General features: G+C 34.5%; 4 protein-coding genes across 9 annotated transcripts; 3 read left to right on the top strand and 1 right to left on the bottom strand.

The window, feature by feature from the left end:
* The first annotated feature begins 636 nt into the window (after positions 1 to 636).
* On the top strand, positions 637 to 5375 carry LOC105119707 (probable beta-D-xylosidase 7). The gene is made up of 6 exons (XM_011017882.1): positions 637 to 1202; positions 1320 to 1619; positions 2134 to 2303; positions 2427 to 2524; positions 3589 to 4353; positions 4593 to 5375. Exons 1-6 carry the CDS (start codon positions 708 to 710, stop codon positions 5180 to 5182), a joined length of 2418 nt encoding a protein of 805 aa, XP_011016184.1. The 5' UTR covers positions 637 to 707; the 3' UTR covers positions 5183 to 5375.
* A 2159-nt stretch (positions 5376 to 7534) lies between these two features.
* LOC105119660 (probable beta-D-xylosidase 7) lies at positions 7535 to 11530 on the top strand. The gene is made up of 6 exons (XM_011017826.1): positions 7535 to 8064; positions 8243 to 8542; positions 9077 to 9246; positions 9335 to 9432; positions 9950 to 10714; positions 10835 to 11530. The coding sequence occupies exons 1-6, from the start codon at positions 7651 to 7653 to the stop codon at positions 11419 to 11421; spliced, it is 2334 nt and encodes a 777-aa protein (XP_011016128.1). The 5' UTR covers positions 7535 to 7650; the 3' UTR covers positions 11422 to 11530.
* On the bottom strand, positions 8093 to 15731 carry LOC105119669 (metallophosphoesterase 1-like). 6 transcript variants are annotated; one of them, XM_011017857.1, is made up of 5 exons: positions 15320 to 15729; positions 14604 to 15193; positions 14135 to 14218; positions 13767 to 13911; positions 8093 to 8131 (listed from the first exon to the last, which is right to left on the bottom strand). In XM_011017857.1, the coding sequence occupies exons 1-5, from the start codon at positions 15584 to 15586 to the stop codon at positions 8108 to 8110; spliced, it is 1110 nt and encodes a 369-aa protein (XP_011016159.1). In that variant the 5' UTR covers positions 15587 to 15729; the 3' UTR covers positions 8093 to 8107. The 6 variants fall into 6 exon arrangements, with proteins under 6 accessions (XP_011016159.1, XP_011016154.1, XP_011016147.1 ...); XM_011017852.1 differs by lacking the exon at positions 8093 to 8131 and adding an exon at positions 8581 to 8634 and having other exon boundaries at positions 15320 to 15730; XM_011017845.1 differs by lacking the exon at positions 8093 to 8131 and adding an exon at positions 12491 to 12965 and having other exon boundaries at positions 15320 to 15731.
* A 2123-nt stretch (positions 15732 to 17854) lies between these two features.
* LOC105120829 (3-ketoacyl-CoA thiolase 2, peroxisomal-like) lies at positions 17855 to 18207 on the top strand. Its single transcript, XM_011019215.1, has 2 exons — positions 17855 to 17904; positions 17970 to 18207. The coding sequence occupies exons 1-2, from the start codon at positions 17855 to 17857 to the stop codon at positions 18205 to 18207; spliced, it is 288 nt and encodes a 95-aa protein (XP_011017517.1).
* Positions 18208 to 24863: the final 6656 nt, after the last annotated feature.

Raw genomic sequence — 24863 nt, 5'->3', positions numbered from 1 at the left:
TAATAGAGTTAACCCTATTCAACTCAAGTTTTATTTATTCATTTAATTCATTTTTTTATATAATTTAGTTTGTTTGGGGATCGATCTTTATTGTTTTACTCATTTTTTTTATAAGATTATTTTGTTCTTATAATCAGGCTATGAAATTCACATACTAAATTGAGTTGAGTTTTTTTGTTTTTTTAAAATTTATTTATTTTTTAATTTATTTTTCAACATGTGATTTGTTAATAATTGAATTTTATTTTTTATGAGTTTATCATGTTTTTATTTAAATTTTACTTTATTAAAATATTTAGAGTATATTTTTTATTATGCTCACAAGCAATTCTCTTTTTAATTACTCATTGATTTTTTTTATAATTATATTACATTATTAAATTAAATTAAATTGATGATATCAATCCTAGATTTTTATTGATTTTTTTTTTAAACACTATCATGACTCGTAACGTCTAGCGAGCCACCTATGACCATTATAGGATAGATGGTTGTTCATTCTCTTCAAATTTTAATCAACCAAAATTATACAGTATTTGGGTAATTCAGGAGCTGCAGGGGGCTAATGGTGGGCTCCAGCTCATCAAATCTGAATAAATTTTACCCACCAAGATTCTGTTAACTTTCTTTACCTGGTCCAGAACCATTGTTATCACACTGGAGACATGACCATGGGCATTAGAAAAAAGGAAAGAAAGAAAACATAAATGGTCACAGCAGACGGCAGTTCGGTGGCTTTTGCAACTTCAGCTTTACTTTGCATTCTCACTTCCGCTTCACAGTTTCGTCTACATAATCCCACCATGAGACCGAAAAAACTCTGTTTCTTCACCTTTACCTTCTTCATTTTATCTGTCCTCGGAGTTGATTCAACTCCGCCACCATTCTCGTGCGACTCGTCAAACCCATCAACAGAGGCCTTCCCTTTTTGTGAAACCACGTTGCCCATCAGCCAAAGAGCCAGGGACCTGGTCTCTAGGCTTACGTTGGATGAAAAGATTTCTCAACTCGTCAACTCAGCTCCACCGATTCCAAGACTCGGTATCCCGGGTTATGAGTGGTGGTCCGAGGCATTACATGGCGTTTCCAATGCAGGGCCTGGCATTCATTTCAACGATAATATTAAAGGCGCTACTAGTTTCCCGCAAGTCATCCTCACTGCTGCTTCTTTTGATGCCTACCAATGGTATCGCATTGGTCAGGTAAGACGACTCTAACAAAACCTTAATCTTTCTTAATTACTACTTGCGAAAATATTAGTACATAAGTTCTATATATTTTGACCTTGATTGTGTTATTTCTTCTTTGAATGCGCGAAGGCGATTGGAAAAGAGGCTAGAGCACTGTACAACGCAGGGCAAGCTACAGGTATGACATTCTGGGCACCAAATATTAACATTTTTAGGGACCCGAGATGGGGGAGAGGACAAGAAACACCCGGGGAGGATCCATTGGTGACCGGGAGATATGCAGCATCATATGTGAAAGGGGTTCAAGGGGATTCCTTTGAAGGAGGAAAGATTAAAGGGCATCTTCAAGCCTCAGCATGTTGCAAGCATTTTACTGCTTATGACTTGGATAATTGGAAAGGCATGAATCGCTTCGTGTTTGATGCTCGCGTAAGTGTGTCTTGCCCAAATGGCTTTCACCCAATTTTATATTTTCTGGTTTTCCTTTTTTATTTTGTGCCCTTTTGGAACTAAAATAAAAGATACTTCCTTGTTTCAAGGGCTCTATAATAACTTTTGTTTGATACAAAAGATTAGATTGGTGGATGATATCCTTTATTGGGTTTTGCAATTATGATAATCTGGTCATTTGCTTTGCCGACATACTTCAGGTTTTGGAAATTAGCCAATGCCAGAACATAAAATTACAATTTCAATCTGTTGTAATTTATTCTAAGCCCTTTCTCCAATATATAATCTGAGCCAGTTTTTTTTTTCCTACTGCTGTAGGTTACTTCTTGGTTCTAGGTCTGCATCAGTTTTGAGCGAAAATGTCTGAAGGCAAAAAAAAATAATAATATCATTCTGTGATTCTTTTCTCAGTCGAGTCACCTTAAGACTTTCTGGTTATCTGTAGTGTACTAGTTGGTGAATCGTGATTATTTTTGGTTTGTTTTTAAATCAGGTGACCATGCAAGATTTAGCAGACACGTATCAACCACCATTCAAAAGTTGTGTTGAAGAGGGGAGAGCCAGTGGGATAATGTGTGCTTACAATAAAGTTAACGGCGTCCCTAGCTGTGCCGACTCCAATCTCCTTTCCAAAACTGCTAGAGCGCAATGGGGTTTTCGTGGGTATGTATTAAAGCAGTTCATACATTTGCAGTGCATATTCTTGTGAATGGTACGCTACTGCATATGAAGTGTTCATTGGTGTCAATTATTGTTTTGTCATTACCAAAATGTTTTAATAATCAGGTATATCACATCAGACTGTGATGCTGTTTCCATCATCCATGATGATCAAGGATATGCTAAATCACCCGAAGATGCTGTGGTTGATGTGCTTAAAGCTGGTATAGGACCTACCTCCTGATCTCCTTGCCTATGTCTCAAAGTAGCATGTGCTTGTGTTTTCGGCTTTAGGTTTTTTGGTACTGGTTACATTTACTCCTGCTAGGAAAGAATTATTCGATTCTGGACCCCTTTAATCTTATGGGTCCCACCAGTAAAAGGGAGCCCGTTGGTGCGCACCGAAGTCAATGTTTATCGGCAATTGGCCCATCACTCTTGTCATTGTGCTCTTGTTAACTTTTCTTGGGTGTTTTGGATGCTAACTATTCTCTCGCTTCTTTTCTCTCTTCTGGCTGTATGTGAAGAAGATAGAATTCGCATGCGGCATGTAGTCTTCAATCTGCAATTAGATAATTGACTACAATCACTGCAAATTAAGTTTTATAGAACAAGAAAGCAATTACTTCATGTATCGTGTTGCAATCCCTTTGATTAGTAAAAGTTGACACGTATTTTTCCAAACACAATGTTACTTGTATGACTCTGAGCTTCTAAATAGTAAAAGCTTAAAATGACTCCTAGGCTCATGATACTCCTTTATCAGTGTCTACTTTAACAATACAGTTATATAAAAATGGATCAATAGGATGAGTTGGAAAAGCGATTCGACATTCTCAAATTATTAAAGTTCTCACCTTACATATTTTTTACAGATCAATTAGTGGATTCTACATAGCTGTGGAATAATGGATCAAGATATTCCTAGTGTCAAAGAATCACTCAGCCTAAAAGCTTTAGCTATTAGGTTAGGAGAAGCCCCAGGAACTGGGTTTATATAGTTTTCAGTAACATTTCCACTCAACCTAAAAGCTTTAGCTATTAGGCTAGGAGAAGCCCCAGGAACTGGGTTTCTATAGTTTTCAGTAACATTTTCTTTATATTACATCCTTGACCCTTAGTAGAACAGAGATGTTCGATCAGTTTAATAATGTTGATCATAGTTATCTTTTCTAGCATTCAATAAGAGTTTTAGTTTCATTTCAATCAGGTGGACTTTAGCAGGTAAACCAAAGTAGCCTTTTATTTTATATTTTGTCTTTAAACTTTGTCTAACATACATGTACAGGCATGGATGTCAACTGCGGATCATACTTGCTGAAACATGCCAAAGTGGCAGTGGAACAGAAAAAACTGTCTGAATCCGATATTGACAAGGCCCTTCATAACCTCTTTTCTGTAAGGATGAGGCTAGGCCTTTTCAATGGACGTCCTGAAGGCCAACTTTTTGGAAACATTGGTCCTGACCAAGTTTGCTCCCAAGAACACCAGATACTAGCTCTTGAAGCTGCCCGTAATGGCATTGTCCTTTTAAAGAACTCTGCAAGACTCCTCCCACTTTCGAAATCCAAAACCAAGTCTCTGGCTGTTATTGGCCCTAATGCCAATTCTGGGCAAATGCTTCTTGGAAACTATGCAGGCCCTCCATGCAGATTTGTGACCCCGCTGCAAGCATTGCAGAGCTACATTAAACAAACTGTTTATCACCCCGCTTGTGATACAGTTCAATGCTCTTCAGCTTCAGTTGACAGGGCAGTGGATGTAGCAAAAGGAGCAGATCATGTAGTATTGATGATGGGTCTGGACCAAACTCAGGAGAGGGAAGAGCTCGATCGCACTGATTTGTTGCTTCCAGGGAAGCAACAGGAACTCATCATCGCTGTTGCAAAAGCAGCCAAAAATCCAGTTATTCTAGTGCTTTTTTCTGGAGGTCCTGTTGACATTTCTTTTGCCAAGAATGATAAAAACATTGGAAGCATTTTGTGGGCTGGTTATCCTGGTGAGGGTGGTGCCATTGCCCTTGCAGAAATCATGTTTGGTGATCATAATCCAGGTAAAGTTATGATCGATGTTTTAAAAGGAAATTCTGTGCTTCTTTATTTGTCAGAAAATGCATGAGTGATGGAAAGTCTTATTTAATTCTCGACATCTTATAGTACTTTGGCACTGGACCTAGAAAAAGGCGGTTTGTTTTTGGGTCAGTAGGTTTTTTCCGAGAAACACACTGGTGGAAAGTTTTACTTTATTTTTCGACATCTTATGTACTAACAGTGAATGAATGATGCTATGTAGGAGGGAGATTACCAATGACTTGGTATCCACAAGAATTTGTGAAAGTTCCAATGACAGACATGGGGATGCGGCCTGAAGCCTCTTCAGGCTATCCTGGCCGTACATACAGGTTCTACAAAGGCCGAACTGTTTTTGAGTTCGGTCATGGCATCAGCTACTCAAAATACTCTTATGAACTAACATCTGTCTCCCAAAACACACTCTACTTAAATCAGTCGTCAACAATGCATATAATCAACGACTTCGACTCAGTTCGTTCCACATTGATTTCTGAGTTGGGCACGGAGTTCTGTGAGCAAAGCAAATGCCGTGCAAGAATTGGAGTGAAGAACCATGGAGAGGTGGCAGGCAAGCATCCAGTTTTACTATTTGCGAGGCAGGAAAAACATGGAAATGGTAGGCCAAGGAAACAGTTGATCGGATTCCAAAGTGTGGTATTAGATGCAGGGGAAAGAGCTGAAATTGAATTTGAAATTAGCCCTTGTGAACACCTTAGTAGAGCTAATGAAGATGGCCTGATGGTGATGGAAGAAGGAAGACATTTCTTGGTTGTAGAAGGTGACGAGTACCCAATTTCCGTTGTAATTTGATATGGAGAATGGGTTCTCAAAACTGAAAAGCCAGTATTTACTAGTCTGGTGGTGTTGGTACCATGTCGGTGAACCCAGAGGAAGGGGGAAGACGCACCCAGAAAAATAATATATTTCAGGTGTATATCGATAAATGTTACTGCCTATTTCACAGTGTCATCAATTGTATGTGAATTTTCACTCTCTTTTCTTGTTTCTACTTTATCGACCAAATTGAAGACCGTGGGTTCCTTCGTTTGAATATTTTCTCAAATTTTCCAAGTCTAGCCAAAACTTCGACGAATTAAAAAAAAAAAAAACACTTAAAATGCATGGAGAATTCATATATAGAAACATATTACTATTCACAGCAACAATATAATTATTATTATACCTTTTAAAAAAAATCAATGTCTCAATATCAAGGATAAAATAATCTTTTTTAAGAGATTATTTAAAAAGACAGTTCAATATTTTTATTTTTCAAATGCATAAAAATAAATAAATTAAAAGATTGCACGTGGTTTATTTGATCTTTTAGTTTCAAATGTATAAAATTATATTACACTTATAAATAAAAATTATTGAACTTATATAAAAGGCCTTTTCATATTAGATTTTTTTATATATAATAAACAAGTTGAAGAGGATAATTTGGTTTTTTGAATAATATAAATATTATTTTTAAAAAAGCCTGCATGCGCCGATTAGTGGGTAACATCCATGTTCTTCGAGCAATGCATGTAACATCTCCTCATTTTTGAACGTTGCTTTCTAGGGCTATATTGAAAGTGTTTCACCATCTTTTTTCCACTTAAAAAAAATGTTAAGCGTGTGCACAATAAAATAGTAATTGGGTTTGGATGAACTCTTTTCACCTCTTTTTTTTTTTTTTTCTTATCAAAATATAAAGGTGTTATTTAATTTTCTTTTCTTTTGTTCTTATTTTTTTTAATTGGTGTTTGTTCTTATTTTATATTTTTTTTATTGATTTTTTTCTTTAATTTCACCTCTCATCATTTAATTTTATTTAATTTTTTATATTAAATTTGATCCTCATTCTTTTAATTATTGTTTTTTTATTTTTAATTATTTTTCTAGTTTAATTTTATTTTCAATTTCATCCCTTATCATTCAATTTCAAAATATTTTTATATCAAATTTAATACTTATTCTTTTAATTGGTATTTTTTTTTGTTTTGGATCACTTTTGAATTATATTTTTTTCAATTTTATCCATAAATATTTTAATGATTTGGAATTTTTTTTGTTATTTTTTTTTGTTTTTTACGAGGATAGTCAAGGGCTTATGACCAAAGATATGAGTTTTGAAGTTTAGCATGGGTTGATTTTAGTTTTTTTGAATTTTTTTATTTAATATTTGATTTATTGAGAATTAATTTTTATAATTTTTATATTTTTTTCTATAATGTTATCATATTCATATATTCATAATCAGATCAATTCAGGTTAACTCAGATTTTTTTTAATTATTTTTTTATATTTTATTTTTTAATATTGAGTTATTTGATAATTAAATTTGATAATTTTATTCAATTTATTTATAAGGAGGTTACCTTATCATACTAGATAAATGATTTACCATGCTAATCCAAACAAATTCAAGTTAATTTTTTAGCTTTTTTTATGTTGTTTTTTTTAATCAATTTATGTATACTGTTTTTAGAAATATTTATGTCCCTTAACATTGTTTTTTCTCACGCTAAAAAAAAAAAAACCGGGGTGGCGCAGCTTAGCGCGGGCCCTATCTAGTTCACGGCTATTTTTACGTGCTTATTTGCACCTGCATCGTTTTGTTTCTGCTACTGATATCTAGTCGGCCTGGTTGAAGGTTAGAATGGTTGAGGCCCTCATTGTCTAGTGAAAGCCTTCAAGGCAAGCCTGCCGAGTGCCCATCATGCAGAGGGGCACGTGAAGGATTCATCTCAAGTCACTATCCAGGGTCCCAAACAACTCATAATAGAGCAGATATAATTTTTTATTTTTCATAGAAATTGTCATACCTCACATATGCTCAGTATCAGCGTTATCCCTAGTATTTTTCTCAAAATAGCACAGCTAAAAAAAAAATTCTGAACTTTTGAATGTTTAGTAGAAGCGTAGTTATAATTATTTTTTAAATTATTTTTTATATTAAAATATTTTTAAATAATTGTTTTCATCTTTTAAAAAATATTTTTAAAATTAGAGTATGAAAGTAATTCAAAATATATAAATAAAAATTAATTCTTAATAAAAAAATTAAACTTTTATAAAATACAGTTGGTACGCGTTACCAAACCACCAGAATCAAGTAAAATCTTTACAATTGAGTTTTTCTGTCGTTTTGCTACCCATTTTCTTCAATGTGCTCTCTTGAAGAAAAAGAAAAGGAAACTGGCTTTATCACTGCCCTTGTTCCCATTACCTCTCTTAAAAAATAAATATCTCCATTCCCTCGGTTCACCTCTCCTCAACAGACTAACAGAATGAGACTGCAAAACTTGTGTCTCAGAATCCTCATCGCCATCCTCACTACTTCACTCCACTTGTATGTTAAGTCAACACAACCACCATACTCATGTGACTCATCTGACCCATCAACAAAGTTGTACCCTTTTTGCCAAACTAAACTACCCATAAGCCAAAGAGTTGAAGACCTTGTCTCTAGACTAACATTAGATGAAAAGATATCCCAACTTGTTGACACAGCCCCAGGAATCCCGAGGCTTGGCATCCCTGCCTATGAATGGTGGTCTGAAGCATTACATGGTGTCGCCCTTCAAACCACGGTGCGCCAAGGCATCCGTTTCAACGGGACCATTCGGTTTGCCACAAGCTTCCCTCAGGTTATTCTGACTGCTGCTTCATTTGATGCTCATCTTTGGTATCGCATTGGTCAAGTAAGTAACTTCATCTGCTAGACTCAATAACTGTGTTTCTACATTAACACTTTTTCCGATTCAGTTCCTGTAGCAAAAGATATATAGCTCCTGGTCACTTGGATATGTAGAAAAGAAAAGAAAACGAAGCTCTACATCCAAAAGTAATCGTTATTGATTTGTGAATGGATTCTTGAAGGTGATTGGAAAAGAAGCAAGAGGGATATACAACGCCGGACAAGCTACAGGCATGACATTTTGGGCACCAAACATCAACATATTTAGAGACCCAAGATGGGGAAGAGGGCAAGAGACACCTGGAGAAGATCCTTTTGTCGCTGGAAAGTATGCAGTGTCATACGTGAGAGGAGTTCAAGGGGACTCTTTTGGAGGAGGAACCCTTGGTGAGCAACTTCAAGCTTCAGCTTGTTGCAAGCATTTTACTGCTTATGACTTGGATAAATGGAAAGGCATGAATAGGTTCATCTTTGATGCACAAGTAAGTGATACACAATGGTCATGATTGTCTTCTTTCCTTTCACTGTGCGATGTTTAAAAAGAAATTGGAAGATCCCAAATTGGTCCAGCTACCTGATGTGTTTAAATAGTTTTTAATCAGGAAAAAAAACATAGATTAGTGACGAATCAAGCTTTTGGGTGCTGCATTATATATATATATATATATATATATATATGATCTTTAATCTGTGGCTATGTCATGTGTTTTAACTTCAACTGAAAACTAGATGAATAATTCAAGGATATCTGGCTAAAGTAATCATTAAGCGACATAAAATCTGACCATTCAAAAATGTAGGCTTATCAAAAACATCTTTGACCAGTCAAGGAGAGGATATAGAAGTTCAAGAAGCACAGAATTATATATTGCTTAAGTTAAGGTAGTTGTTTCTACTTTTGTACAGTAGTTTATTTTCCCTTCTTAAAATTAATCAAATCTATATTTAAGATATTCAAGTTAAAATGAAATTCTCTGCCGTTTCATTTACATACCAGCACCTTTTTCTGGGTTTAGGTCACATTGCAGGATTTAGCGGATACGTACCAGCCTCCATTCCAGAGCTGCATACAAGAAGGAAAAGCTAGTGGGATAATGTGTGCTTATAATCGTGTTAATGGGGTCCCAAATTGTGCAGATTACAATCTATTGTCTAAAAAGGCCAGAGGGCAGTGGGGCTTCTACGGGTAAGGAGATAAATGTTGAAAAGAAGGATTTTTTTCTCTCTTTTAAGAAAAATGATCATTGGTGTTTTGTTCTTGGAAAAATAATCAGGTACATCACATCAGATTGTGATGCAGTCGCCATAATTCACGATGATCAGGGATACGCTAAATCACCAGAAGATGCTGTTGCAGATGTACTTAAAGCCGGTATTGTGATTCTCTCCTTTTGCACGGCCATACTAGAGCCTGTACTTGTTTGCAAGTTAAATGAACACATCAAATAAGCAAAAATAGTGTAGATATTCAATGAACAAAAGAATCGTGTGGCCACAAGGAGAAAGATCCACCTTATTTGCATATCTGGTCCAGTGTGTTTGATTTTTGATATAACAGTAAAAATAAAAATAAAAAAAGTCCCAAGGAAAGAATCCCTTGGACAATTGTACCACTAAATAGCGTTTCCTTTAGACAAAGCTATAAATAAAGTGCAAAGGTTTTGCATTTTTCCTGAAACAGTGAAATGATCAAGACATCAAGGAACAGGTCTCAATTCACAGTAGCAATGATATAGGCTTGCGTGTTACTACCAAACAGCCACAACAGTTAGTTAAGGAACTAGTTTCAACTTTCTAATTTCAAGAGAAAAAACATATGAAGTGCATAAATAGTTGTAGTTTTACTTGCCTGTCGTCTAATTTCTTAGACAAGCAAAAAAATATTTCAGGGATGGATGTTAACTGTGGTGATTACTTGAAGAACTACACCAAATCAGCTGTCAAAAAGAAAAAATTGCCGGAATCTGAAATAGACAGAGCCCTTCACAACCTTTTCTCTATAAGGATGAGATTAGGACTATTCAATGGCAATCCCGCTAAACAGCCTTATGGCAACATTGCTCCAGACCAAGTCTGTTCCCAAGAGCATCAGGCTCTAGCCCTAAAAGCAGCTCAAGATGGCATAGTCCTGCTAAAGAATCCTGATAAGCTTCTCCCGCTTTCAAAATTGGAAACCAAGTCCCTTGCAGTTATTGGCCCCAATGCTAATAATTCAACGAAACTTCTTGGAAACTATTTTGGTCCACCCTGTAAAACTGTTACACCACTGCAAGGATTGCAGAATTATATCAAGAACACTAGGTATCACCCAGGTTGCAGTAGGGTTGCATGCTCTTCAGCTTCAATAAATCAAGCAGTAAAAATCACGAAGGCGGCAGATCAAGTGATATTGGTTATGGGACTAGATCAAACTCAGGAGAAGGAGGACCACGATCGTGTGGACCTGGTGCTCCCAGGGAAGCAGCGGGAGCTGATAGCTGCTGTAGCAAAAGCTGCAAAAAAACCAGTTGTTCTGGTGCTTTTTTGTGGAGGTCCAGTAGATGTATCTTTCGCCAAATATGATCAGAACATTGGAAGCATTATATGGGCTGGCTATCCAGGTGAAGCTGGAGGAACTGCACTGGCACAAATTATATTTGGCGACCATAACCCAGGTGAATTATTAAGTGTTTGCGCAGATTAATTTGATCTGGTAATGGCATGGGAAAGAAGGGATGGATACTTTACTGCTAAACTATTTTCAATTGAATGATGTTCATCTTGTTGCCATGCAGGAGGGAGATTGCCAATGACTTGGTATCCACAAGATTTCACCAAAGTACCAATGACAGACATGAGAATGCGTCCTCAACTATCTTCAGGCTATCCTGGCCGTACTTACAGGTTCTACAACGGGAAAAAGGTTTTTGAATTCGGCTATGGTCTCAGCTACTCAAACTATTCTTATGAGCTTGCTTCTGATACACAGAACAAGCTCCACTTGAGAGCTTCAAGTAATCAACTAACTAAGAACTCAAATACTATAAGACACAAGCTAATTTCAGATATTGGTAAAGAACTCTGCGAAAAAAGTAAGTTTACAGTTACTGTCAGAGTTAAAAACCATGGAGGGATGGCAGGTAAGCATCCAGTATTGCTTTTTGTGAGGCAAGCAAACCCTGGAAATGAAAGGCCAATCAAAAAGTTGGTTGGATTCCAAACTGTGAATTTAAATGCAGGGGAGAATGCTGAAATTCAATATGAGCTGAGCCCTTGCGAGCACCTTAGCAGTCCTGACGATCGTGGTTTGATGGTGATGGAAGAAGGATCTCAGTTCTTTCTTATTGGAGACAAGGAATACCCAATCACTATAATATTATAGTACTCGGTAATGATTCTTTATGGTATGACTCTGCCATGGAACGCGTTTGGTAATTGGGATACAGAGGCTTTGTCAATGCACAAATAGAAGATCTCAGAATAGGTTTCTTCACTTCCATATTTTCCCAAATTTTGTAGTCTAGGTAGAAAAAAAAGGACTGATTTTTGGTTATTTCTGTTTATTTATATGCTTTAAAGCTGGCTAAGTCGAAGGTGCAATGGAGAGATTTAGGCCGTCATTGAAGGAATCACTGCATGATGGGAACCTGGCGATCGTTCGTGGATTTGAAGGATTCATCTTTTTATTCAGGCACCGTAACAGCTCAGAAAGTAATGCATAGCGCAGATATTCCTTTTTTGGCAGACATTCTTATTTTTCCTAAAAATTATTAAACGTCACAGATCCTCAATATCAACATTATTGCGGGACTTTGTCCCGCAAAGTTCAGTTCTACAGTAAAATTTCTGCCATAACCAAAGTTTGCCTTCATGAATCTCAAAGCTTTCAGGACACTTCTTTGATAACCCATCTAGCAACCCGAAGACGCAGGATTCACTGCCCTCCAGTAGCATTTATACTCTGGCATAATCATCTCACTTTAATTCGTTTTCTCAGCAACCAAACAAAACATATTTGAGAGGGAGGGAGGGAGGAGATGAGAGACGTGAGAAAGCTTGTGGATGACTACTTTCGGGTTTAATTTAGGGTTGGGATTTGGAATAGGGAGGGGCAAAGAGAAAGGGGGGCTGGTTTAAAGAAAGTTATACCTCTCCTTTTTTTTTTTTTTAGATTTTTAAAATCAAACTTGTTAAAAGAAAATTTTAATTTTTTATTTGGATAATTTTTTCTCGGTTTAGTTTTCTAGTTATTTTTTTTTCAGATTTAATTAGTTTTTTCAAGTTTTTCTCACCCTTACCACTTATCAATTCTTATCAATTTTGAGTTGAGAGACTAAGCTCATCTAGGCATATATTATAGAATTTTATTATTGGATTTTAACTTATATTATTTTGTTGAACTTTTTTATTTAATGGGCTATAAGCTAAATTGTTGGTTGTAATTAGAATTTTATTATTTATACGTAATTTTTACATTACTATAGTTTTGAAGAATTAATAAAAGTTGCAAAGATAGACTTTTCTTCCTCTCCCTTTCCCCTCTTTTTCAGCTCCTACTGCCAAGCTACTTCTTTTCTTCTTCCTTCTTTCCCCTCTTTACTTCTCAGATCTTTACTTTTCCAGCATCACACGTCCTGAGGAAGTTGTTCTCGGACTGAATACCAGCATCGTCACTGGACCTTGTTCTTATAGAACACGCTTAAAAAAGAATATACAACTTATGCCATCTATTCATTTCTTATCAACAAACTCACAGAATGAAACAACAAAAGTTGCGTCTCATAATGTTGAGTCGACAGATTCATCTCATAGTCATCCACAGCATCCTTACTCATGTCCTTCGTCATCTGAACCACAGCCTCCATACTCGTGTGATTCATCTGACCCATCATAAAAAAACGTACGCTTTTTGCAAAACGACACTGCCTATAAGCCAAAGAGCAGAATAACTTGTCTCCAGACTAACATCATACATCATTATATATAAACAGCAGAATAAGTTTTTGAGTGTTAAAACTTGCGTGAAAACCATAACCGAATTGCTTTAAGTTGAATTTTATCATATACATATTAAATTTTATGTGATTGGTGCACATAACTAATTGAATTTTTTTTAAAAAAACATAGAATTAAGGAGAATTTATTGGAGCATAAAGAAATGCAGTCGATCCTTTCTCTCTAGAAGTTTAGTATGCCGACATGGTACTCAATTCTTAGAATATTAGAATTGCTCAAGCTTCTTTGTCCTATGAGGATTGTGAGACACGCATCATGTATATGTACATCACTATTTGAACAATATCATTATATCACAACTTCTATTTGCTGCCTTTAGCAAGAAGTAGAAGCACACAAATAAATTGACAAAATCAGGTATATTTGTCCAAAATACCTAGTGATGAATAGGGGCATTGCAAAAAAAAAATAACTGAAATGGAAAATAGTGATGCTAAATGAGAATTTCCCAGACTGGCCTGCCCCTGTATCTCTGTTTCACTGATTCTAAAGAAATGATTGTTTCATGATTAACAGTAAGAAAAAAGAAAGGTCATAATTTTGAAGAATGCAACAAAAATGTATAGGAGAGGGATTTCCCCATCACTATCTTAGACACATGTTGTAAGGTTTATTTGCCACAAGCCCTAATGTGATTAGCAGAAACAAAATCAAAGTGTATGCTATTAGTACATGAGATTCCCTAGCAAGGGAACAGTAGCTGACACTCACAGTATTCCCACCACTTCTGAATGTGGCAAAAACAAACCCGGGGTCATCCCTTGCTTTCCATGTCATTGCAGGGACAGTTATCTCGCGTGTCCCATCTGAGTGTGTATGATCACAAAATTCATGTGTATGCGCACTGAAAACAATCCTGCAAACAAGGGCAAGGGCCACAGGTAATCATCTTAAGAAGTCACTGTTTGATGCACTCTAGGAAAATACCAGAATGCATCGAGCATCAACAATACTAGTATATCTACTTCATCTGCTCTTTAAACTCGAGATGAGTATGTGAAACACATTATCGGCCAATATTCTCTTTTCCACAATAAATGCAACTAGTATCCATGATGCATAAAGATTTGTAAGAATACCTTGGTTTAAGAGCCTGAAATATGTACTGCGTAGCATTTGGAGGGATTGTATGCCATAACTCATAGGGAGCACCAGTATATCCCCTGAAGGAAACAATAAGGAAACTTTAAGAAACAGAACTCCCAATCACGCAAGTTCAAGCAAGCAAATTCATAAGACAAAATAAAAGGCACGTAGAAAGGACTATACACTACCATCGGAAGACAACTAAGCATTGCAAAACTTTAGAAAACATATGACTCCATGTCTTGGCTATCGCTCAACAATAACACAGGGAGCTCAACATCATGCTTGTACCTCCACGTTTAACTTAAAGTGATGAGTGCATAAACAAATATTGATTATATGACATGAAAAAAGTGTGCAAAACATCACTGTTAACATGACAGGATCCTATCACTATTAGCAGTGAAAACATGCGAAGAATAAAAATCCATTGATATCAGCATATGCAAGAATTGCACCCACCTGCTACTCTCTAATGCATTCAAGCCCTGACGTAAGGGCATAGGAGCTTTTCTAACAATATTCCCTTCCTTACAACCACCATTTTCCGCTTGATGCAATGGAAAATGAAGTAAGAGGACAGGACCTAATCCAGATGTCACTAAATCCTTTCTCCGCCCAAAACTATCAGACGTTTTCGTAAATTCTCCATAATCACTCATTTCTTTCTCCGAATCCATCCATGAATCTATTCTTTCCATCTCTACAGCCTTCTCAACACTAAACCTCAACTTATTATTACCACAAAGCAATGCAACCGCGTTAAGGGAAACAAAACTAACATTGTCAATATCAAACGCACCACAACCAGATGAATCTAGCCCCGGAAAACTCCTAGCTACCCAATAAACTGAATTTGAGTCGAGCCCACTGCACCCTCCAACATCCATATCACCAAGAACAACATGAAATGGAAGTTCAATAAATGGCCCTATCATTCCATGAAACTGATGCAACACTGATACCCATTTACCCCTCGTCAATGTCGACCCTCTCGCCGAAACATCCCCCATTACCAGCAGCATGTCAGGCTTTAAAGAATAAAAAGATTTCTGTTTCCCATAGAAAAGATTAGAATCGATTTCTTCTTCTAATTAAACATCGAGATTAAAGTTTAAAAAAAAGAGAGAGAGAAAGAGAGAATGAGACAGAGAGAGAGAGAGATGAATTGTTGTTACCTTGAAAACCTTGGACATGTAATAATCTCTAAAATAGAGGTTAAAAAAGCTAGTGTCAGATCCTAAGAGTAATAAATTGGCAACCAACATGACTTTCAAAACCTCATCGTTGTCGTTTTCCTCTTCAACGACGTCGTGTTCCTGTTGGTTGAGATCTGTGTTGGGTACGATGTTGCAAGAAGGGATTGAAATCCAGTGTTCGTAAAAGAATAGGGAGAGGAATAGTAGGAGAGATAGGAGTGGTTTCCATGGAAATAATAGGACCATTGTTGTTTTATTGGGAGAGTAACACGGGGAGCTGAAATTTAGGGTTTCCGTTCGAAGCCATTGCTGTTGATTTTTTACTGTTTTATTTCATCGGATTAGCCTTTTGACTTCTGTGGATTTCACATTTGGTGCTCTCCGTTACCGTCAACTTCGTCAGGCGTCAGCCGTTTCTTTTAAAATGGGTGCAGTCGGATTCACAGCCCTACACGTTTGATTTGGGCCCGGACCTGCAATGGTAATATCCATTCTACTAAACTTGGGTGGGGATAATTATGCTATCCTTATTATGAGTAATTATTATCAGATCAGGTCGTTTCTGTGCAGGGAACATGACGAGAGGCGAAGAAACAAATATAAAAGTTTGGTAGCTCGACACGCAAATATAAAATTTGAGGGGGGGGAATTTACAAATTATTCTCTTGAGTATACTCAATATCCATTTTACGCGGGCATGTCAAATTATTGTGGCCTTGCTGGTAGCATGTTGGACGTCTCATTTTCATACCTTTTCTTAACATTTTGGTGCACCAATGAGTTGGCTCTCCGATCTCACACTCGGCATGGCACCGAGACTTCCAAAAATTAATAGCAAAATTGAAACAATAAACTTGTCAACTAGTTTTAAAATAAATTAAAAATATTAAAACATGCACCTGTTATATAGATTTTAAAAACTATTTGTCACTCGTAAGGTACTCACTAATGATCTTTATATCTGATTCTCGAAGTAAAATTATCCCTTTGACATCGTAGTAATCTATCATGGGCTTGTATGCTACAAGTATAGCTGTTCTGTCTTGTCAGTGTGATGGTGTTTCACATTAATTTTTGGAAAGCAAATATATTTTTTCAGTGGGCTAAAGATGACCGTTAACAATCCATCCATTAAATGGACATAATACCTGATGACAATCTTGAACTTTACTTTAGGAGTAGAAGCCTTTCCTTTCAAAAAAAAAAAAAAAGGTTCAAAGCAATACTCGGCAGCCATATGTTTATTCAAGTGTACTCAAATCTTCAAGATCTTAAAGATTCTTTGAAAGAATTCACTGAAATTTCAAGTTCTTAATGATCCTCTAAAATATTCACCAAAGTTCAAGATTTCAAGAATCCTCCAAAATGATTCATCAAAATTTTAAGTTTCTGAGGTTTCTCTTGAAAAGGTTTACAAAATTTCATGTCTCGCTACCTGATTTTCAAGTCTCCAAGGATTCCCTTGAAAATATTCACCTAAATCCCCAAGTCCAGTGGCTGTGAAGTGTCCGGGATACTACCAAATTCTCGAGTCATATAAAATACATAAATTTAGAAGTGAGATTCATAAATAAAAATATAGAAAATTTGGAGACAAAAATATTTAAAAAAAAAAAAGTAAAAAGAGAGCTAAAGAGAGTGAAATAAAAATTCCCTCCAAAAAAAATATTCACTGTCTTCCAAAAGATTTTTTTTTGAAAAAAAACTACCTAGCTGCCCCAATTAACCACACGCCCCTCATTCAGCAACCACACACGATCCTTCTCCATTTACTACCAAAACTCACCAAGCAACCAACTGTCCAGCTCCTGACACCAACCACAGCCTGTCCCTCAAGTCTCCTGTGGTAAATTTTATTCTTAAAAGTGCGTTTTTTGTTTTTTAAAATTTATTTTTTGAATTATCACAACAAAATATCAAACAATACTTAAAATATAATTTAAAACTAAAAAAAAAAATAAGAAAAAAACAACGTTGAAAAGCAATTTCAAACAAGACCCTGGCCTCACAACCAAACGCACCTTCCACATACCAGAAAACCTATTCCCTCACTAAACCGAACCTTCACCGTCTCTTTCTCTCCAGGAGACCAGACCCAAATCAGCCATGATCAAAGCCGTCTTCGCCGCCAAATATTACTAAAATCTGCTCAAAATCAGCCATGAAAGTCCCAATTAACTAGACCCAATTATAGCTTATCTTAGCTCAAATTCCAGCTTGAAATCTCAATCAAAACCAAGTAGAATCTTTACCGAAACAAACCCAAACATCCCTTTACCCGCAAATAACCCCCCAGCCACTACCAGCAAAACCAGACAAAACAGCTCCACCATACCCACGGCTACGCCAAGACCATTGTCCCCATCTTCAACAAAAAAACCATACCCACCGACGATATAGAAAAAACAACGCAAGCCCAAATCTTCCACCTGAAGCAGACATCAGATCACCATCTCCCCCATCCACTACCGCCAATAGCAGGTCTGGGGAAATTAAAGCTCGTGTTTAAGAAAGATGGGATCAGCACTGCTGGGAATTCTAGCCAAATCAGTGATGACGCTGGGGTTGTGTTGCTCATGAAATGAAGTGTTGTTGTGCGCAAGGGATCGCCCATTTTTGGTGTATTCAGGACATATGCTATTGTTGGTGTGGATCCTGACGTCATGGGTGGAAGCCTGGTTTTTGTCGTGCCAGCTGCAGCAAAGGCTGCTGGTTTAAAACTTCAGTTGATGTATTGCCGCAAGAGGTTGGAGATTGTTCCACAAAAGATCAACCTCAATGAGGATGCAATGGCCATTGGACACATTCTCTGGGCACTCTACGTGTTTGATGCAAGTTGTACACTTCGTGTTTTGTTTTTTAATTGAAATAGAATATACTGTTCTTTCACTCTCTCTCTCTCAAACACACGTATATTAAAAATTATATATAAAATTCATTAAATATAATTCAAATTTAAAATAAATTAACACTCTACGTGTTTGATGCAAGTTGTACACTTCGTGTTTTGTTTTTTAATTGAAATAGAATATTTTAGTTCAGACTATTTTAGCGTGTACTTTCGAGTTATACTGTTCTCTCACTCTCTCTCTCTCAAACACACGTATATTAAAAATTATAGCATAAATTCATTAAATATAATTCAAATTTAAAATAAATTAATTATAAATTATATAATACAAATATAATATAAAATAAATATAATTTTAAATTTTAAAATATTTATAAATAGTTAAAATTAAATATATCTCTAATTCAATTCAATGTAAATAAAATATCAAAATATTATAAAAATAAAATATTTTAACATGAATATTTTTAATATAAAATCTAGTTCAAAGTTATCTAAAATATTTTTTATTTTTCTTAAATTTTTATAAACTATAAATATAAAAAAAAACAATATAAATATAAACTATATATATTAATGATAAATTTAATTTTAAAAAAATAATATCATTGTTAATAAAATAATAATAATAAATAACCTTTTATATTTTGATTATTTCATTAATTAAATTAAACTATATTTAATTTAATTTAATGACTTTTAAGATCGGAGCGGAATATTTGAAATGAAATCGAAACATTACAGCTGAAATTTAGTTAAAAAACTCAAAACAAACTAAAATTTAAAATAAAATAAAAAATGTTTTGTTTGTAAATTTAAAACAAATAAAAATTTTATTTTATTTTATATTTTAAATTAATGTAAAATATTTCAGCTATTACAAGCAAAAGGAAACGAAATTAACAATTTTAGTTTGATTAGGTGAAATGTGGTTCAGGTAGAACATGATATATCTGAGCCCACGGAGATTACGAGGTCTTCATAGATATTACGACAGTCGCAAAGCCACTGGCTCCTGAAAGTCTACCCATTGCTGTTACTTTGGTGACCGAAAGAGTTGTTTCATCTATAAATAATGGTGACCATGAAAGTAAACTTAGCTGCAATTCACATGTACATGAAATCCAAGGTCTTTGGCTTATTATCGGAATTGAGTTGATTGTCCTGGCCTGAAAAAATCCCCTTTCCAACCTGTAACAGAAAAGGAGTTGGTCCCGTGTATTAATCGCTAAGAAATAGAAGAAACAAAAATGGTGGAGCCATGGAAAAAAAAAGTGCAATGGTGTGAGATTTGTACTTCATTATTTTTAAAGCTAGCTAGTAGCTATGGTATGATCTCTCCAAATTTTCAACACTATTTAAGGACATTGATAGGTATAAATAGAAGAATTGTTATACCAGGCTACGAACTTCTCTTTGGAAATAACGAACTTCTCCTTGGAAAATACTTAACTGGATAGCATCTCAATTCTAAGCTAGAAGCGAATAGTTTCAGGATAAATTTATTTGAAAAAATTGAAATCCACTCTCGAACACCCTTGAAATTTGAATAGATATTTGTGGTGGAGCTTGAATGCACTAACTAAGAATGAATACAAGAGTTAAAGAAGATGAAGTTCAAAAACTTTGATCTTAAAACTCACAACTGTTTATGTAGCCATGAGTTTTGATAATTTAACGGACTTGAGGGTAAAATGGTAGTCTCCCTGTTAATTACAGTGGTAAATCGTCATTAAAAGAATTAGCTCCAGGGACTGGTGGATCAAGTTGATGCCAAACCTCAACGTCGTTTAGTGGGTGCCACGTGTCTCTAGAGCATGCATGTATTTAATACATGCGCAGTTAATCCATGTAGTTTGTGGAGGGTAGATTGGCCTAACCCAGGATGTTCAACCCCAGCCTATCCTCCAGGGTACTCCCTGAGGCATGAAGGCAAGAGCGGGTTGGCTCTCCTCTCGGGAGTGTCGTATTTGAATGAAGAACTCTCTTTACATATTTAAGGTGGGTTTGGATTTAAAATGTTTTTTATTTAAAAATATATTAAAATAAAATTTTTTAAAAACATATTAAAACAATTTAAAACTATAAAAAAAATTATTTAAATAAAAAATAAAAATTTTAAAAAATATAGTTTGTACCACGTTATTAAACATATTCTTAATCCACATGTACACTCAAAATACATTATATTATAACCCGTGTGGGTCCATATGGGTTTTTTAGATGCAATAATTTCAATAAAATTTAAATATATTTTTTATTTAAAATTATTTTTTATTATTTTATTATTTATACCACATTTTTAAACATACCTTTAATTCTATTTTATTATTTGTACCACATTTTTAAACATACCTTTAATTCACATGTGCATTTAGAATACATTATATTATGACCCGCGTGAGCTTCTTAGACACAATAGTTTCAACAAAATTTGAATATATTTTTTTATTTAAAATTATTTTTTTATTGTTTTATTATTTTAATATATTAATATTAAAAATAATTTTTTTTATAAAAAATAACACTATTACATTTCCAGATATTTTTAATGATTTAATTACATCGCTTGGATTCCGTCGGCTTATCTTGGGATCACACTCTTTATTGGCTAGTCTTATTTTTAATCAGTCTGTCCAGGTTGATGCTAACTTTTCTTTGATTTTAACAGCTCCAGAGTTGTTAGAATTGTTAGCTAGGAATGGGGAGGTTAAGTTACAGCATATTATAGAGAGATACAGGCCTGGGAAAATCTATCCGTATTATTATTAAACCCAAAAAATATAATTGTTTTGAGTTTTACCTGTTAAAATTTTATCCATGAAAATAAATTTTTATATTAATATATATCTTATTTATTTTATCAACACGGCATTTTTAATTGAAATCATTTTAAAAAAAGTATTTTATAATTGTTAAAGCAAGTTAACAAAATATAAAAAATAATATATTCATATTTTGTGTAATTAAAAACTAAAAAAATTATAATTATGTTCATATTCATTTAAAATTTTAATAATAAAAAACTAATTTTAATTAAGTTTTCATGAACAATTTGTTATCAATGGTTATAAATCAATTAAAAATATGTATGACAATGCGACATGAACGGTTGCTATACACGTCTCAATTGAAAGAGCCATGATATAAAATTATAGTTTTGAAATCTCATCCAGTTATTAATCTGATCAAATGATCAAATCATAGATTAAACAAAATTATAGTTTTGAAATCTGATCCTCTGATCAAATGATCAAATCATAGATTAAATAAATCTAATCAAATTATCAAATCATGGATTAAAGATTGAACTGGATCAACCCAAAAAAAAAAATCATCTACATGCTAATCTTTCATATTTTCACTCGGAGCACCTGCTTCCATTATTTTCTTTCTAACCAAAAGATTAGCGAATGCTACTGAATATAGCCAGCCAAATCGCTGGCCCGAAGATCGTTTTCGTCTTCCAACTCAATTCGAAGACCTGATAACGGCATCATCTACATGCTGACCTTTCATATTCTCACTACTTGGTTGGAAGATTAGCCAACTTCGGAGAAGAATGGCAAAGGAAACTCAAAACCACAGAACGAAGGAAGCAGTAAGGAAACACTGGTCCAACTCCTAATTATTGCCTCTCCCCACTCTTGTTTTCTTAATTTTTTGTTTATCTTATGTTCTTCTCTCTCTCTCTCTCTGCACCATCATTATATTCTCTGCAAAACCCGAAACCACCCCAAATGACCATTTGTTTGTGGAGAGCAGCAATAAAGATTGAAGAAAAAAGGTGTCGTCCTGACCTGACAGTTGCTTTGCCTTGCCTGGAATCTTCCTACAAGACCAGGGAAAAAAGGGGGATTTCAGGTTTTGTGAGTAGTAGATTAAGTAAAACCTGTTTAATGACAGTGAAAATAAATAAAAAATTGATCAGGTCTCACCTGGATTTGGCCTGGTGGATCGGATCCCAAGTTGATCTGCCAGATCAACCAGGTTTTTCCAGACTAATTCTTGAGTGGATTTTTGCCTAAACCCGGACCAGTTCCAAGCTCGGGTCGGTCGGGTCTAGGGTCAACCCACCAGACCGATTCGAGTTTTAAAATTCTGCACGGAATTGTTGTTAGTCAATTAAATAAATATATTAGGACAAAAAATAATTTGGAATAGAAGTTTCTAAGAGTTATAGGTACAACATCCATGCTTGGAACTTAAAAACCAGAATTATACCCACATGGATTCTCAATGAGACATTCCAGCTAGAAACAACGACACGCGGTGATGAAAGGAAGGGAGGAAAGCAAGAACAAATAAGAAGAAAAAAAAACACTATTTCACCTAACCATACAGTTTGACTAAATAAAAATAAATAAATAAAAGATGACCGCTGTCGAGTTGAATTGAATATAAATTTGCTCGCCCTTTCGGATACTTGTTATTCAAAGTTTGACGGACGATCATTCTCCACGTCAAAGTGACCTTTAAGACAATCGGAAAGTCTTTGGCTCCGCTTGACCCATTGGAGCACACCACATAGAGGCAGAGGAATTAGTGGATGCATTCCTCTTCTCCCATTTCTAAGCTCTCTTACAATGACAAACAATTTCCTTCAGTGTGATTATGGGTATTGACCTTGCACACTGCAATTACTGACCGAGTCAACTCGGAAGCTCTCTTACAACGACACAAACAATTTCCTTCAGTGTGATTATGGGTATTGACTTCTGCAAACTGCAATCACTGACCGAGTCAACTCTTCCGAGTTGGGTTGGGTTGGGAAGGCTGAGGGCCTGCTAAACTGGGGCCTCCAAGCCCCGCCGAGACCGTTTTACTAGTTGTATATTCGTTTTCTCTCATTGCATGTTTAGTGAGTTTAAAAATGGTTTTATAAATGCTCACCAACCGTGCTGCGTCATCACCAAACAATATTATGGTATTTAGTCATGCCACCAGCTTAAATTTTCTCTAGTCCTCACCGGCCCTTCTTTGTGGTAGACTTTTTTCACCGTAAGAAACCTTATGGAAACGCTGCGTAGGTAAATAAACAGTGTTTTATAAAAATTATTTTAAACAATAGCTGTTATTATATTTTTAAACAGTATCTATATTGTAGTAGATCGTAAGATGCCTACCAAATATAATTTTTAGAAAATAAAAAGGTCGAGTCTTTTTTCAAAACTAAATTCAAAATAAAAATATTAAGGGCTGAGTGTATTTTTTTTAATATTTAAGTTTGTTAAGAAGAGTTTAAATTTTTAATAGGTGATATACTTTTTATTTTGTTTTTTTAAAGTGCTATGAATTAATTTTATTTTTTTATAAAAATAATATTTAAAACCACTCGAACGTGCAAGAAGTTTAATGACCGAGCGTTGCTCAAACTTTTTTTTTTTCTTAAGATCTTTTAGTGTTTTGTTTTTAATGAAGGATGTTAAGTTTTTCATTCGGTGAGATTTTTGATAATTTTTTTTTTAAGAATACTTTTTATTACTTAGGGTGAGATTTTTGATAAATTTTTTTTAAGAATACTTTTTATTACTTATTTTAAAAAAATATTAATTGGTAACTATCTTATAATTTAATGCAATTTAATATTATTATGTAGCTCCTGTATCATATCCCCTAGTCCCAACTACCGATTTTAAGCTATATTACCCTGAAAGCATCTCCTTTATTTTAACCTTTAACAAACGCGTTGAAAAGAAGGTATTGTCATATTTTAAAAAGTTTTAGATTTTTTTAAATTTTAAATTATTTTAATGTATAATTTTTAGAATTTTAAATTATTTTTTTAAAAATTTAAATTATTTTAATGTATTGATATTAAAAATAATTTTAAAAAAATATATATTATTTTGATGCATTTTTAAATACAAATTATTTTTAAAAAATAGCAATTACTGTAAATTCAGACACTAACTTTATTGTGTATGTAAAAAATTTAAACATTTATCTCGATTTTAAAGTTGTAGAATAATAACATGTCGTTTTTTTTTTTTTTTTTTTAAAAGTCTAAACTGTTGATGTTATATGATTTAAATGATCCATGTAATTATCGAGTTTCTAATTTTTATATATACATCATTTTGATAAATGACATTAACTCGAATGTTTTCAGAAAATCACAAGGGATGGGTAGAACTGAACGCAAGTGACTTCTTATGTGATACAGCACGGATTAAGATGTGGTTGATGATCCGTGTTTATATATTTTAATTTGAGGTAAAAAACGTTACCGGTCCTTGTGGTTTGGGTTTTAGTTTTATTTGCCCCTGTGATTTCGATTTTAGTTTGAACATTATATCAAGAATTTGCTTATATTTGCAAATACAAGAAAAATAATGAACAAAACGAAATTATAAGGATAAATATGATCTAAAAACCTACACGACAGGGGTAACTATTCTCTTTCATTTTGAAGATTAGTGCTAGGTAATAGATAGTGTCCCGCGTTACATCATGCACCTAATCCTCTTGTCTTTTCAACGTAAAAAAGATGTTTAGGTAATATAGGCGTTTTTTTAAAAAGAAAAATTAAAACCCTAGTTATTCATTTAAATATTTAATAAGTTTAACTAATTTAAATAATACAGATATAAAAATAATAAACTGATAAAAAAATTGATAGTGTAAAAAAACTATGAGAATAGTTGAAAATAAATGAATAAAATTTTAAAA

The sequence above is a fragment of the Populus euphratica genome, unplaced genomic scaffold, assembly GCF_000495115.2.
Source record: "Populus euphratica unplaced genomic scaffold, PopEup_1.0 scaffold6.1, whole genome shotgun sequence".
NCBI classification, from domain to species: Eukaryota; Viridiplantae; Streptophyta; class Magnoliopsida; order Malpighiales; family Salicaceae; genus Populus; species Populus euphratica.
This window is presented reverse-complemented; position numbering and strand designations above follow the sequence as displayed.